The 12,119-nt window shown below is 54.0% G+C and overlaps 1 protein-coding gene across 1 annotated transcript; it reads right to left on the reverse strand.

Moving 5' to 3' along the window:
• Positions 1–421: 421 nt before the first annotated feature.
• Positions 422–1,632, reverse strand: PG986_009516 (adenosine deaminase; the record flags this gene model as incomplete). The annotated part of the gene is made up of 2 exons (XM_066845738.1): positions 422–1,234; positions 1,261–1,632. The coding sequence occupies 2 exons, from the start codon at positions 1,630–1,632 to the stop codon at positions 422–424; spliced, it is 1,185 nt and encodes a 394-aa protein (XP_066698136.1).
• Positions 1,633–12,119: the final 10,487 nt, after the last annotated feature.

The following is a 12,119-nucleotide window of genomic DNA, read 5'->3' on the forward strand; positions in this document are numbered from 1 at the left end:
CATAGCTATATGAATTGGATGAGACATGGCTTCTAGGTATACATCCAGCAAAGACCTGGCATTGTAATTCCGATAACGGTGCCTAACCCAGTGAAGCACTTACTTATTCAACAACTACTCGGTAACTCGGTAAGACAAGCGCTGGTGGGTTGCATTTTCTCTTTCTTCTTCTTTTTCCATTAGGTCCGGCACCCGCCAGATGGCTGCATAGGCAACGCAAGTAAGGCGATTGTGGCCTGGAGGCGGTCATCAGGGTACTCAAAATCTCACAACATGATTCCGTCGTACGTGTGCTACATGCATTTATCACCGCTCAAATACCACCGTCTCTCTTGACTGTAGTCTATTTGGTAGTACCAGGTCACACTGCCGGTTGGATTCGAGAGTTGGCGAGTTGCCTTTGGTTTGCTATGTACTTCCTCTATCGAGGGAGATATATATACATGGATCTCTCACTCGCAATGGGACTGGGATGCACATTCACTGCTCTCCCAATCCCATTGACCACTCCCCCAGTCAGAGCCTCGATCTCCGAGAGAATCTCCCACTTCCTACGATCGGCGCACCAACTTCCCATCACGGCCCCCTTGGCAACGGACTCCCACTCTCTCATGCTCAAGTTGAAGGCGTCCTGCAGCGCGCAGTAGTTCTCCAGGATGTACCCGCCAAAGTACGCCGGGTCATCGCTGTTGATACTAAACCGCACCCCGCGATCCAGCAGCTTGCGCAGCGGGAAATCCTTGACGGACTCGAGGCACCGCAGCCGCACGTTGGACAAGGGGCACAGCGTCAGCATGATCTTCTGCTCCACGAGCCGCTCGAGCAGCGCCTCGGTCACGCCCTCGTCGCCCTCCAGCACGGCGCGCAGGCCGTGGTCGATGCGCTGCGCGTCCAGCATGTCGAGCGAGTCGACAATGTACTGCGCGGGCCCTTCCTCGCCCGCGTGCGCGGTCCGCCGCACGCCCGCCTTCTTCGCGGCGCCGTACAGCTCCGTCCACAGCTCGGGCGGGAACGGCTTCTCCGAGGAGTCCAGGCCGATGCCGCCCAGCACGGGCTCCTTCTTCTTCTCCTTGTCCTTGCCATTGCTGGCATCATCATCGCTACCGCCACCAGCGACGAAGTATCCCGCCTCGCGCGCCTCCTCGAAGAGCGCCACGCCCTCCGCAGGCGGCAGGTGCCGCAGCACGCACATGATAAGGACCGACGAGACCCCCACTCGCGCTCCGCGCGCTCCCTCGCGGCCGAAAGGCCCTCGACGACCGTTGCCAACGCCACGCCGCGAGCCGAATGGGCCTGGGGGTCGAAGAAGACCTCGGCGTGGCGGACGTTCTGGGAGGCCGCGCGGCGGAAGTAGGCCTCGGCCAGGCGCGCAAAGTCGGAGGCGTCGACGAGCGCCGACATGGCGACGTAGTAGTACCCCAGGAAGTCGTCGAGGCCCGTAAAGGCCTCGTAGCGCTTGCGCAGGGCCTCGACGGACGCGTAGGCCGGGTCCGCCGCCGGCGACGGCAGGGCGACGCCGTTCTTGGCCGCGAGCTCGAAGAGGAGCTCGGGCTCGAGGGAGCCCTCGATGTGCATGTGGTGCTCACATTTGGGCAGGGCCTCGAGGAAGGGGTGGAGGGCGGTTTGGCACATGATGATGGTTCTGTTGACGATAATCTTCTGGTGGTTGAGGGGTCGCACAAAGACGGGCTTTTCGCTGCCAAGAGGAGGCGCTTTTACTAGTACTAGTCACACAATTCTTCTTATCGGACCTACTTCTTCCTACCTAGTATATCCCGCAGCGTGTGCGTAGAGTATCAGCGTAAATATACACGCACACTACGATGTATAATCTACGATAATTCGCTGCGATTGAGCTCATGTCACGACGGTCTCATGTTGTGTCGTCTACTCCTTCTTCCCTAGGGAGATTTGTCTATTCTCAATCTCCTGCGCCAGTCCAGTTTCATGGTGGCAGAAGGGGGTTGCTGATCGCACGAAAGAAAAGACGGCAGCTTCTCGGCGACACCCGCAGGCCCAAATGCAGTAAACAAATCGCTGGCGAAAACACCTTTTTCCACGCTAGAAGGGGGCGGGCGGCTTGTCAAGAGGAAAATCCTTGAGGGATCATCGTCAATAACAGAGGCAGTTATCGCCGCCAACTATGACGGGGGGCCGAATAGCAACGGAAGAGTGGAAGAGAAGCAGAAGCAGAAGCAGAAGAAGAAGAAGGCGACGAAGACGAAGGGAAGGCGGGATCGCTGATTCGCGTAGGATTAACGTTTGGCAAGGACATGGTTCAGGGTGTTGAGGCGAAATTACCTTAGGAAGGCCAGTACCGAAAAGCCCGCTGATCTTGGGCGAATTTCGGCTCCAGATCCGAGACAGCGGGCACTCCGAGGCAGCGAGGGCAGACGCGAGGGGAGGGAAGATAGGTAGGATAGGTCGGGATGACTTTGGGGGATAACGGCCAACCCTGCAGGCTTATGTCGATCAAAGGCGAGGGTGCGGTAAAAACCACGCATACTCGCAACAGTCGACCTGGTGGGAGAGGGAGGCAAACCGCATTCGTCGGCCAGCATGGGCGAAAGAGGGCCGATAGAGAAGAGAGGAGCGAATAGGAAAGATGCCAGGCCCAGCTGCCGTCGGTTCGGCTGGCAGGTCTCTCGCCTTGCAGATACATACTAATGTCAATACCAGAACAGATACCAAATACCATACTGTACAGGCTTCTGTGCAGGCTGGCTGTGCAGAGCCACCGATCCTCTTTTCCCTGACGGCAGAACATCGAGACCCATCAGGACATGACTCGCCAGGCCCGAGCAGCAGGTTATGGCCATCTACCAGCCTCGGGGGACGCGGCCCAGTCCGATGCCTGTCAGCAGGGAAGGGTTGGAGACCTTGACCATGCTTGCCCCCATGCAAGGAGTAGACTTATACTTCTTCTTTTTTCCTATTGCCTCCAGGGATGATGAATTGATGCTGATGCTACTTTCCGTAATGCCACCTAACCAACCTTGTCCAGCACATGGAGCCACCTCAAAAAGTACCTACTGGCAGGTGGATGCATACAGAAGGCCGTTACCTTGGGTGTTGCGATGCTTGCTTGTTATTGCTGCTGCTGCTGCTGCTGCTGGCTGTGACAGAAAGGAGGTTGGCCTTGGAGGCCAGTTGAAAGATGTCCCATATTTGTCGCGAGTCGTGGAAGCCTCGTTGCTCGATTGCTGAAGAGTTTATGAACCTTGGAACTTGGACGAATATCAACCAAAGTGACCGGCTGATAGTAGCGGGTGATCGTCGGGCCAGAGCACCTAATGCAGGTTGCCTACTGGCTACTGCCAAGCACCTACCTACCACTGTGCATGCAGCAGCGCATCTCAGGTCAATATACATACGGTACATAAATCTGCGCCCCCAGCGTGTCAAGGGCTGCCCGGGCAGCACTTGTGTCACATTAGTTCAACTTAGGTTAAGACTTGGAAGAAGAAAAAGGTTGAAGAAGCGGGCAAGCGGGGAATCCCGCATCGCATGGCGAGGCCCGCGAACAGAACAGACATTGCGCTGCGCCCGTAATAAATGTCAATTGACTTCGACCTATCGCGGCAAGTCGCTCTGCAGATTCATGTACTCTACCTGAGCTTGGCCGGCATGAATAAGTCGCAAGCAAGTGATTGGCAGAAAGGAGCTGTCTCCTACCCCGGCTTCGATTAGTGGGTGGTACTCGGAACTCCAGAGTCCAGTCTATCATCATTAGGTTAGCTGGTGCTAAGATTTAGGTAACCTAAGTACTTGCCTATGTACCTAGGTACTATACTGTAGCTGCTAGCTGGACCCCGACGTCTTGCTGGTAGTCGCTTCAGGTCGAGCTCGACATCAGGTAAGCCCAAAGCAAAGCCCGTTCCTTTTCCATTTTCCACTACCTATTTCCCATTTTCCCATTTTTCCATATCGACGTTTCCTTAGGTCATCTGTCCGACGCAAGTGTCGATGCCCTGTAACCTGCTTTCTTATATTTCATGCGGGCGGGCGGCATGGGTCCAAGCAGGCGACGCCGAGTATGTGTGTATCAATGCATGTACAAGTATAGTACTGGTAGGTACTTGCTTGTAGATGGCCGCCTCTGCAAGTGTATACCTACCTCCTAGCATCCTCCTTTCTGCCAGTCATACAGTAAACAGGAGAAATCCCGACAATGGCGGGCAGTCTAGGGGTTCTATCTCGCAGGCCAAACTACATACATACCCACACGTACGGCCTCTACACGAATCGGGACGGTCCCCTGCTCCGAAGCAAGCCGAGCGGCGAGACGACCGTTGAACTTGTTTTACTGGATCCCGTCCTTTGCCATCCTAGGCATGCTCGGCCGTTGCACTGCATGGGTTCGTGGGCCATCTCAGCTAAGGTGTGCGCACTGCTGCTGGATGTTTGTGTTTTGCGTGTCGTGTCTCGCCTTATTAATCACGGTAGCATCTACTCAATACCTGGTCTAGGTTAGCGACAGCGGCTGGGTGACACCTTTGCACGCGAGGAGCATGGTGTCTCGGCCTCTATCGTGTAACCAGCCTAGCTGTCGTCGTCGGCGTCGGCGGTCGTCCTCGTCGTCCCCGTCTTTGACGTACTCGAAAACGCCCCTCCATAACAACGCGCGGTTGGGAATAGAATAGAAAGGGCGAGGGCAGCGCACACACGCACGTACGCACACCCACACCCACGCCCACAAACATCAAATACCGAAGGTCGCAGGGCGTTACTGGGAACAGTGTTTATCCCGGTTCCATACCCCCTTCACCAACTCTTCCAAGCCACCCGATGCCAATCGGTTGAAAAGGCTTATGTCTAGTGCCTTTCTCGGTCACACAGCCGACTTGTTGCTTCCCTTCTTTCCATTTACCGCCGCACAGGCCTCTATGTCGGCGCTCTGTGCTGTGCACCGGATCTAGATAGGCTCTTAGGCTGACAGTCGTATTGGATATTTTCCTCCTCCCTTCTTTGGCCCTCTGCCCTCTGCCCTCTGCCCTCTGCCCTCTGCCCTCTGCCTACGCACCCAGCGTCACCGCCATGCACTCCGTAACCTGCTTGATCATTCGGCAGATGTGAAACGTGACCTATCAGACAATACTCTGCTTGTGAACGCTCATTGCATAGCAACCGAGGATGGAACCTAATCATTGGCAGTAGGGCGTACATGCCTCTCCGCATTTTTGTGCATAGCATTGTGTGGAAATCCATCGCGCGCTTTAAGCGATGCGCTGCATGGGCCTCCCTTTGCTTGCAAGGAAGCCGTGCAGAAAATAATGAAAAAGCAAAATCTCGGTACCAGCGATACCTACAACATCGGTTGACGGGAGACACCCATACATAGAACGGCTCTGTTAAGAAATAAGAAATCCTCGCGGGGTGTACCATTTCCAATCTTGACGACCCTCTCTTTTTCTCTCTCTGCCGTCGGGGGAATAGTCAAAAGGGGTGTCGCCCGTGTCTCAGGCCCCTGGAGTGGGTTGCGGGGCCGATCTCTGCCCTTCCCGCAGCATTCTAGAGATTCGGCAATCGGACTGAACCCAACGGGCCAGCTCGGTTCCACAGTCTCCATTAGGCTCTCCCTCCCCTTCACTGGTTTCGGTATCAGGCAAGAAATAGCTTGAATATCCTTTCAATGCCAGGTGGATGGGAAGGAGGAAGGGGTTGATGTGGGAGCGGTGACGCGGGAAATGATACACAGAAGGGGGTGTCGGCCAGGTTTGTTGCCTCTGCCTCCTACCAACGAATAAGTCTTGGCTCCCGCAGCGCATCAGAAGGGGCGCCCCTAGGGACTGTAGACATGTAGTTTCGAGCAGGGGATATTTGATTGCCCTGGCCGCAGTGGAATCTACCGTAGCCCGTTATCCTGTGAGCCCCTTTGATCATTACCGGTTTCTGGATTTTCCCGGTTCACCTGCCCCAAGACGTCCTTCGGCCCCCAAGATCCTTCCGACCCCTCACAGGTCTCTGGTTGGCAAAAGACAACTACATACCGCACAAACAATACCAGCTCCGACTCTATGCTCGTCTTGGGGAAACATGGACGGCTCCCTGCGGCATCGTAGGATGACCTGGTGTCTATTGTCTCGCTGCATCATACGCTAACACGTTTTCGTGTCCTTTGCTAATAGGACGCATCTAATGCTGCGAATATGTAATGGCGCTTTAAGCGCCGAGCCGCGGGCTAGATGCATTCCACCTGCGAACGGCCGCCAATACGATGATCTAGGTTGAACAGATTGGCGAGTCTCTGACTCGCTACAACGGCTAGTGGCATAGGCATACGGCTTCGAGAAGCTCTTCGTACTCCTTCGATATCTGGACATGTGTGGACGCCGGGACCCGTGCAAGCGGGCTTCGTTGCATCTAATTCAGCTTTTTGATGAGCTTCGGAAAACCGAAGGGCCGCAGCAGCCATGGCAGAAGCCACTGCACTGTGTGCGTTCCCTCGAAACTCGCTTGATCTGCAAAGTATACCGTGGTTTCGGCGGAATTTTCGTCACCCTCGATCCACTGTGGTGTGCACGTGTGCTCTGTGCCGAGACTACGGGCTTTTTTTCCCTGGCATGCCGTGTGATATGGGTAGGTGTGCCTGACAAGACGATGGCGATGTTGACCAAGTAGAAACCGGAGAAAACCGATAGGATGCACATCGCGAGGGCTACATTAGCTCTGCATATGCTTGTGTACTTGGACCCCCGTTGGAAGTCCCAAGTAGAAAGGGTTTTGTTGTTGACGGCGCCACAGGGAGCTCACAGCTGTGCATTAGAGCGTGCATATGAGGTGGTGTACACGTATGCCGCCTGATTATGGCGAGTTGCTTCCAATAACAGGGCAACGGCACGGTTATACTGGCCTGAGTGAGGTTGGCTGGCTGGTGCCACAACTTTGAGCTAGGTACGAGGCCAAATTACAAGAGTATAGGTCTTGAGTGGTGAAAGTCGCCTAGGACCATACTAGCAGGCAAGCAGGCAGGTAGGCAGGCAAGCAAGGTACTGTATGGTTTGCAGTCCAAAGTTGAAACAAGCCCTGGCAACACAGCAAGCGGTGATGCAGGTTTCCTGGCGCCTCGCTTCTGGAAGACGGGTAAGCAAGTAAGATAGGTAGGTCCAAATGGTATGGAAGCGAGCGGAACAGGAAAATTTCTAGAAGTGTTTCAGATATCAAGAGGATAAATTGGTGTCGGCAGGCAGCCGTGGTTGAGGCTCGTCTCGGAGCGCAACGGTTGCTCAAGCCTTGAAGCCTTGGCCGTCCACCCGGATAACACCCAAGACAAGACAAGATAAGAAGTACAACTTGTTGAACTTTAGCAAGCCCCGGGCGGGAAAGAGCGAAGGAATGCGCTGGTCCCCTTCCTGCCACGCCTGCCACGCCTGCCACGCCTGCCACGCCTGCCACGCCTGCCACGCGCATGCGAGCAACAACCAACTCCAACTCCAACTCCAACTCCAACTCCAAGCCCAAGCCCAAAAGAGATGACGAGGTGCACATCAGTGGTTGGTGTGGACCCTTGGCTTTTCAATCAATATGCATGCCATGCCAATATCATTTTGCACCCGAGTCATCAGAGATGGATAGTCCATGTGTGTGCCCCCGTTGGGAACAAACACTCGTTGGAAACATCCACGAGCGGTGCCATTCCCACTGCTACCTAGGCAGGTAGGCATGCAGGCAGGTAGGTAGGTAGGTAGGTAGGTAGAATGAAGTTGCCATCTACTCCTCTACACATGACCATGTACCAGGAGTGACATGCTAGCTGTACAGCCCTACCTAACAAGTCCACCCAACTCAGTTGACGGCGGTCAAGGTCAAGCCATTGGCCCCAAAGCGCTGGATCAGCTAGCGAGTAGGCCGGAATCCAAGGGATGCTAGCACGCTGTGCTGTACTGGACATGACCTAGGCTAGTGGCGGTAGGGTTTGTGCTGGCTTCGGGCGGCTTCTCAGGAAACCATCGGCAACGGTCATGAACCCCATCACCGGTAAGCAACTCCGTGCCGTCTTGTCTGTTTTGCACTCTAGCTTGCATTCCCAAATCTCCCCGTGAGCCGGCTTAGGCTAAGCGGCCGAATGGCAGGCAGCACTTACCGTTCTTTGCGCCTGCATATTCCAGCCCAGGCGCAAGAGGAGCCTGGAGCACGTTGCATTCCATACAAGTTCCATTTGATGTCGCTTCTTCAATATGAGGTACTTTTACGCAACCCCCTCCCTCCTGCACTCCATTGTTGGCCGAGGTATTGTTGGTGTACGGAGTGCCACTGGTACATACCGAACATATCCTCCTCGCTCGCAGTCAACAAGATTAGGTAGGCATCGCCGAAGAACGAGCTGGCAGCAGCAGTAAGCACCCTTCCCCACCTCCTTGGCCATATCTCATCTCATTTCCTCCTCATGTTACTTACACTGTACAGCAGCAGCAGACAAATCCAGCAAGGGTTGAAGCAAAGCGGATATTTTATCGTATTGGTCGGAGGCTGCTCCGTCTTGGCTGATGAGTGTGCAGGGGACCCCCGCAACTGAGAAACCCCATGTCAGAAAATTGACGCACCGCGTTAGCTCCGAATGTTTCTCTACCGTGTTTCTCATCGAGTTGTTTCTCATCGAGGCCAGGACCAGGTCACAAACCCAGGTCCCAAATATTGTTGGTGAGTTATGCGGGATACGCACCCACATGTAGGAGAGATGATGGTTCTGCATCGGCGTAAAACCACAATCTGCACACTTTGCGTCCTGGCTTCCTCTCCAAGAGAACCGGCGTACTATGTGGTACACTGCTTGAGTCGAAAATCGGAAGGATGAACCAAACACCCGCAATCGGCCTTGGCCACTTACAGGGACCATTATGCAGGAGTCACTTGCTTTTCTACCTAATAGGGGGAGAGGCTGTCCATTTTCGGTAAATACATCATGCAGGCAGCTAGGTATTTCCCCCGAGGCCGAACCTCCCGAATGCTAGGACGGACTCTGAGGGCTGCTCAGAAAAGGTGGAGAGCGAAACCCGTAAGCTGCAACATCCCAATAGTCTCCTGGCCGCGGAAGCGATCGCTTTCGCCATCTATGTCGTTTTTTAACCGGTTGGGAGGCGTAAGTGGCATGCACACGATGCGTCCTTGGCAGTGGCCCTTATGGACAGCAATCTTGCAAATTGGAGGTCGTGGCAGGCACGCAATATGCAATGATCAGCATGTGTTTTCATTCTGACCCTCTCTCTACTTTACTCGACCTCCCGTCAGCCGCCACAGCCCCTGGCGACCTGCTTCTTGGGATGAGCTGGCCAGTCTGGGCCAGTCACACCTGTTCAGATGCATCTGGCGTCAGCGATATCCTAGCACCACAAAGTTCAACGTGGTGAGATGGCCTGAGCGAAATCCCGGTCACATCCCAGAAATCTCGTGGGTTGGCTTTTTCTTCTCCCTCGGCTGTATTGTCAATGTATACCCCTTACGACAAAGGATCTTGCCTGGTCTAGCCTCGATCACTCGAAGCAGGGGGTGCTGTGACCCGTTGGCTCTGGTCACTGTACTGTTTGCTTTCCGGACAACGACTCCTCGGCCTGCAGGGCTTGGCAACGCCTGGGATATGGGATAGCGATGGGGCTCCCAAGGTGCCTGTTCATTTCAGCCTGTCTGCTGCTGGATGAGCCCGAGTATGTATGGGCTAGGCCACAAGCCTGTTCCTTGACTCCTCGTTTCAAAGAGCAAAGGTGACGTGATGCTTGAGAAAACGGACGGCACTACAGCCGCTTCTACGAGCATCCTTCCTCTGCTAGACAAAACATGCATATATATTGCATGCATGCATAATTACCTGACCTATACAAATGGGGAAGAGCCACAGAGGCTGCTATTGAACAACTACCGGTGCCCATCAGAGATTTCCTCGCGCGCAACACTAGATCTCCAGAGGCAAGATCGGAAGCGGTCGGATATCTGAGATCGCTCATTGGACTAAGTGATCAGGTCAAGCAAGCGCTGCATTGTTTATGTAAGATGACAATCTAACCTGACAAGCTCGTAGGCTGGTTGTTTTTGGGAATCCACCCTGCTCCCCGTCGCGGAACCAGCCTGCAATGAGACCTTGACAAGGCCGGGATCTCCTCAACTACATAGTGCACTGCCCCCAGAGGGACGCTTCCTGGCACGCTGGCTAGAAACGGCACTGTACTAGGCTGTTAGCGCGCACAAAGGTGCAAGTCGAAGCTCGCTAAGCACGTAGGTCCCTCCAACCTTGGGCGTGTTCGACTGGATCAGGCAGGCCTTTTGTCCGAGTTGAGGCAAGTATAGGGAGCAGAGCAAGGCATAGCAGAGGGCAATTATAGCCAGCGGCCATTTGCAATCAAGTGCCGACAGCCAGCCCTGCGTATCGAAATAGCGGCACAGGTACAAGGCTATATCGGACTGAGTACCCAGATGGATGGCATCATGAATGACAAGCTCCTTGCCATGGCTGCGATCCTCACCGACTCATGAGATTGATTGTATGCCATGGGTAGTAAGTGGGTTTAGGCCCGAACGGAAGATACCACCCCTGCTCATCCTGCTGTAGAGCGCGCCAGTGCTGCAGTACTGTACTTGATAAGCGATCGCCCTTACTACTAATAAGTCACATGCAGAGTTGCAGTATTGTTACCAGCTATACTCCTCGCTTCAGATTATGTACCTACTTCAACTTGGCATTGATGCTTTCTGGCTCCCAATCGCCAATGCAAGGCGAAACCGGAAGGATAGAGGAAGAGATATGTACATACATAGACAGCACCAGCACAATTGAAGATGATATGTCGAGTACCTACGTACTTGAACTACAGACACAAGGGAAAAGATGGGGTTGCCAAAGCGCCCGACCTGGTTCAAGTGAGCATCGACACCCAGACAAGCGACTGCTAGTTCCAGTCGGTTAGTGGGACCGGTCAACTGGGGACGCTATTTCGTACATCTGCCCGCCCTTGGGTGTAAGGAATGAGATCCGACGGTGTTCGGCGAGTAAGGAAAGACTTCCCCTGGTAGATAAAATCGGTACATACGTAACGCTAGGCTGAAAAAGGGGGAAGGGGGCAGCAGGAGGAGGAGGAGCAGCAAGGTGGAGACAGGCAGAATGGAAAAGTGGAAAGGGAAGGGGTCAGAAAAAGATGATGCATGCATGTTGTCGTTGTTTTTTGGACACTGGGAACGGATTTTCCCCCTCTCAAGTATTGATCCTTTTGCGCCGAGCCGACAGAAGCAATCTGATAGGCGAATGTACCACCATGGACGGACGACATGCAGACAACGCACGCGCGCAACGACACAAGACGCACCACCACCCCCATATCTCCAAGGGCTGATGGTTTTGATTCACCGTCCCTTTGGGGCTTTTGGGTTTCGTGTGGCATGCGGGAAGAATAGAATTCGGCAACTGGCTAGCTCGCTATGTTTCAAAATGTTTCCATTTTGGTTCTGCATGGTCTTGATCAACCGTCAGGGCCGGTATCCCTATTCCTTTTGCTTTTTGTTTCTGAACTGCCCTTTCCTGTCGTGTGTCAAACGTGCAGCGATACACAATCCTACTCTATATGAGCACCATGCCTGCGTATAACGAGACCGGGGCTTCGCTTCTACTGTCGCCGTGAGCTGTCTGTTGGTGCGTTTACTGCCTGCCGACCGCTAAGGTTGCCTACCAGGTCCCGATCGACTGGCGGACTGCCCTCTTGATTGCTTGCCGGCCAATCCTCAAGACGCAATCTTCAATGGGGTCGAACGTAGCTTCGTATGATGGCGACGCATCCGGAATCCGTCCAGTAACAAACCTGCATATCATACAAACATCAATATATCAAACTGCAAGCGTGGATACTACTCGTGTGCTACATGCATTTGCGCGCTTGTTCACAGCCAGGGCGGCCTACCACTCTACATAAGAATAATCATACAAACATAAACCCCCTTGCAAATATCAAATGTTGGAAGTGAGTGACAGTGACTGGCGGTGGAGATTGCTCGCTCGCTCCCAGCGCTGCGCTGTGTGTGTACAAGTACTTGGTGTCAGGCAAAAGTTTCGACCCCCTTGTCGTGTACCGCGCACGAACCAGATCTTTGAATAACGCTTAGCATTTTGGCATAACTTGAGCACAACTACCCTGGCCTTA

This window comes from Apiospora aurea, assembly GCF_038362705.1.
Source record: "Apiospora aurea strain CBS 24483 chromosome Unknown utg000006l_segment0_segment0, whole genome shotgun sequence".
Taxonomy (NCBI): Eukaryota; Fungi; Ascomycota; class Sordariomycetes; order Amphisphaeriales; family Apiosporaceae; genus Apiospora; species Apiospora aurea.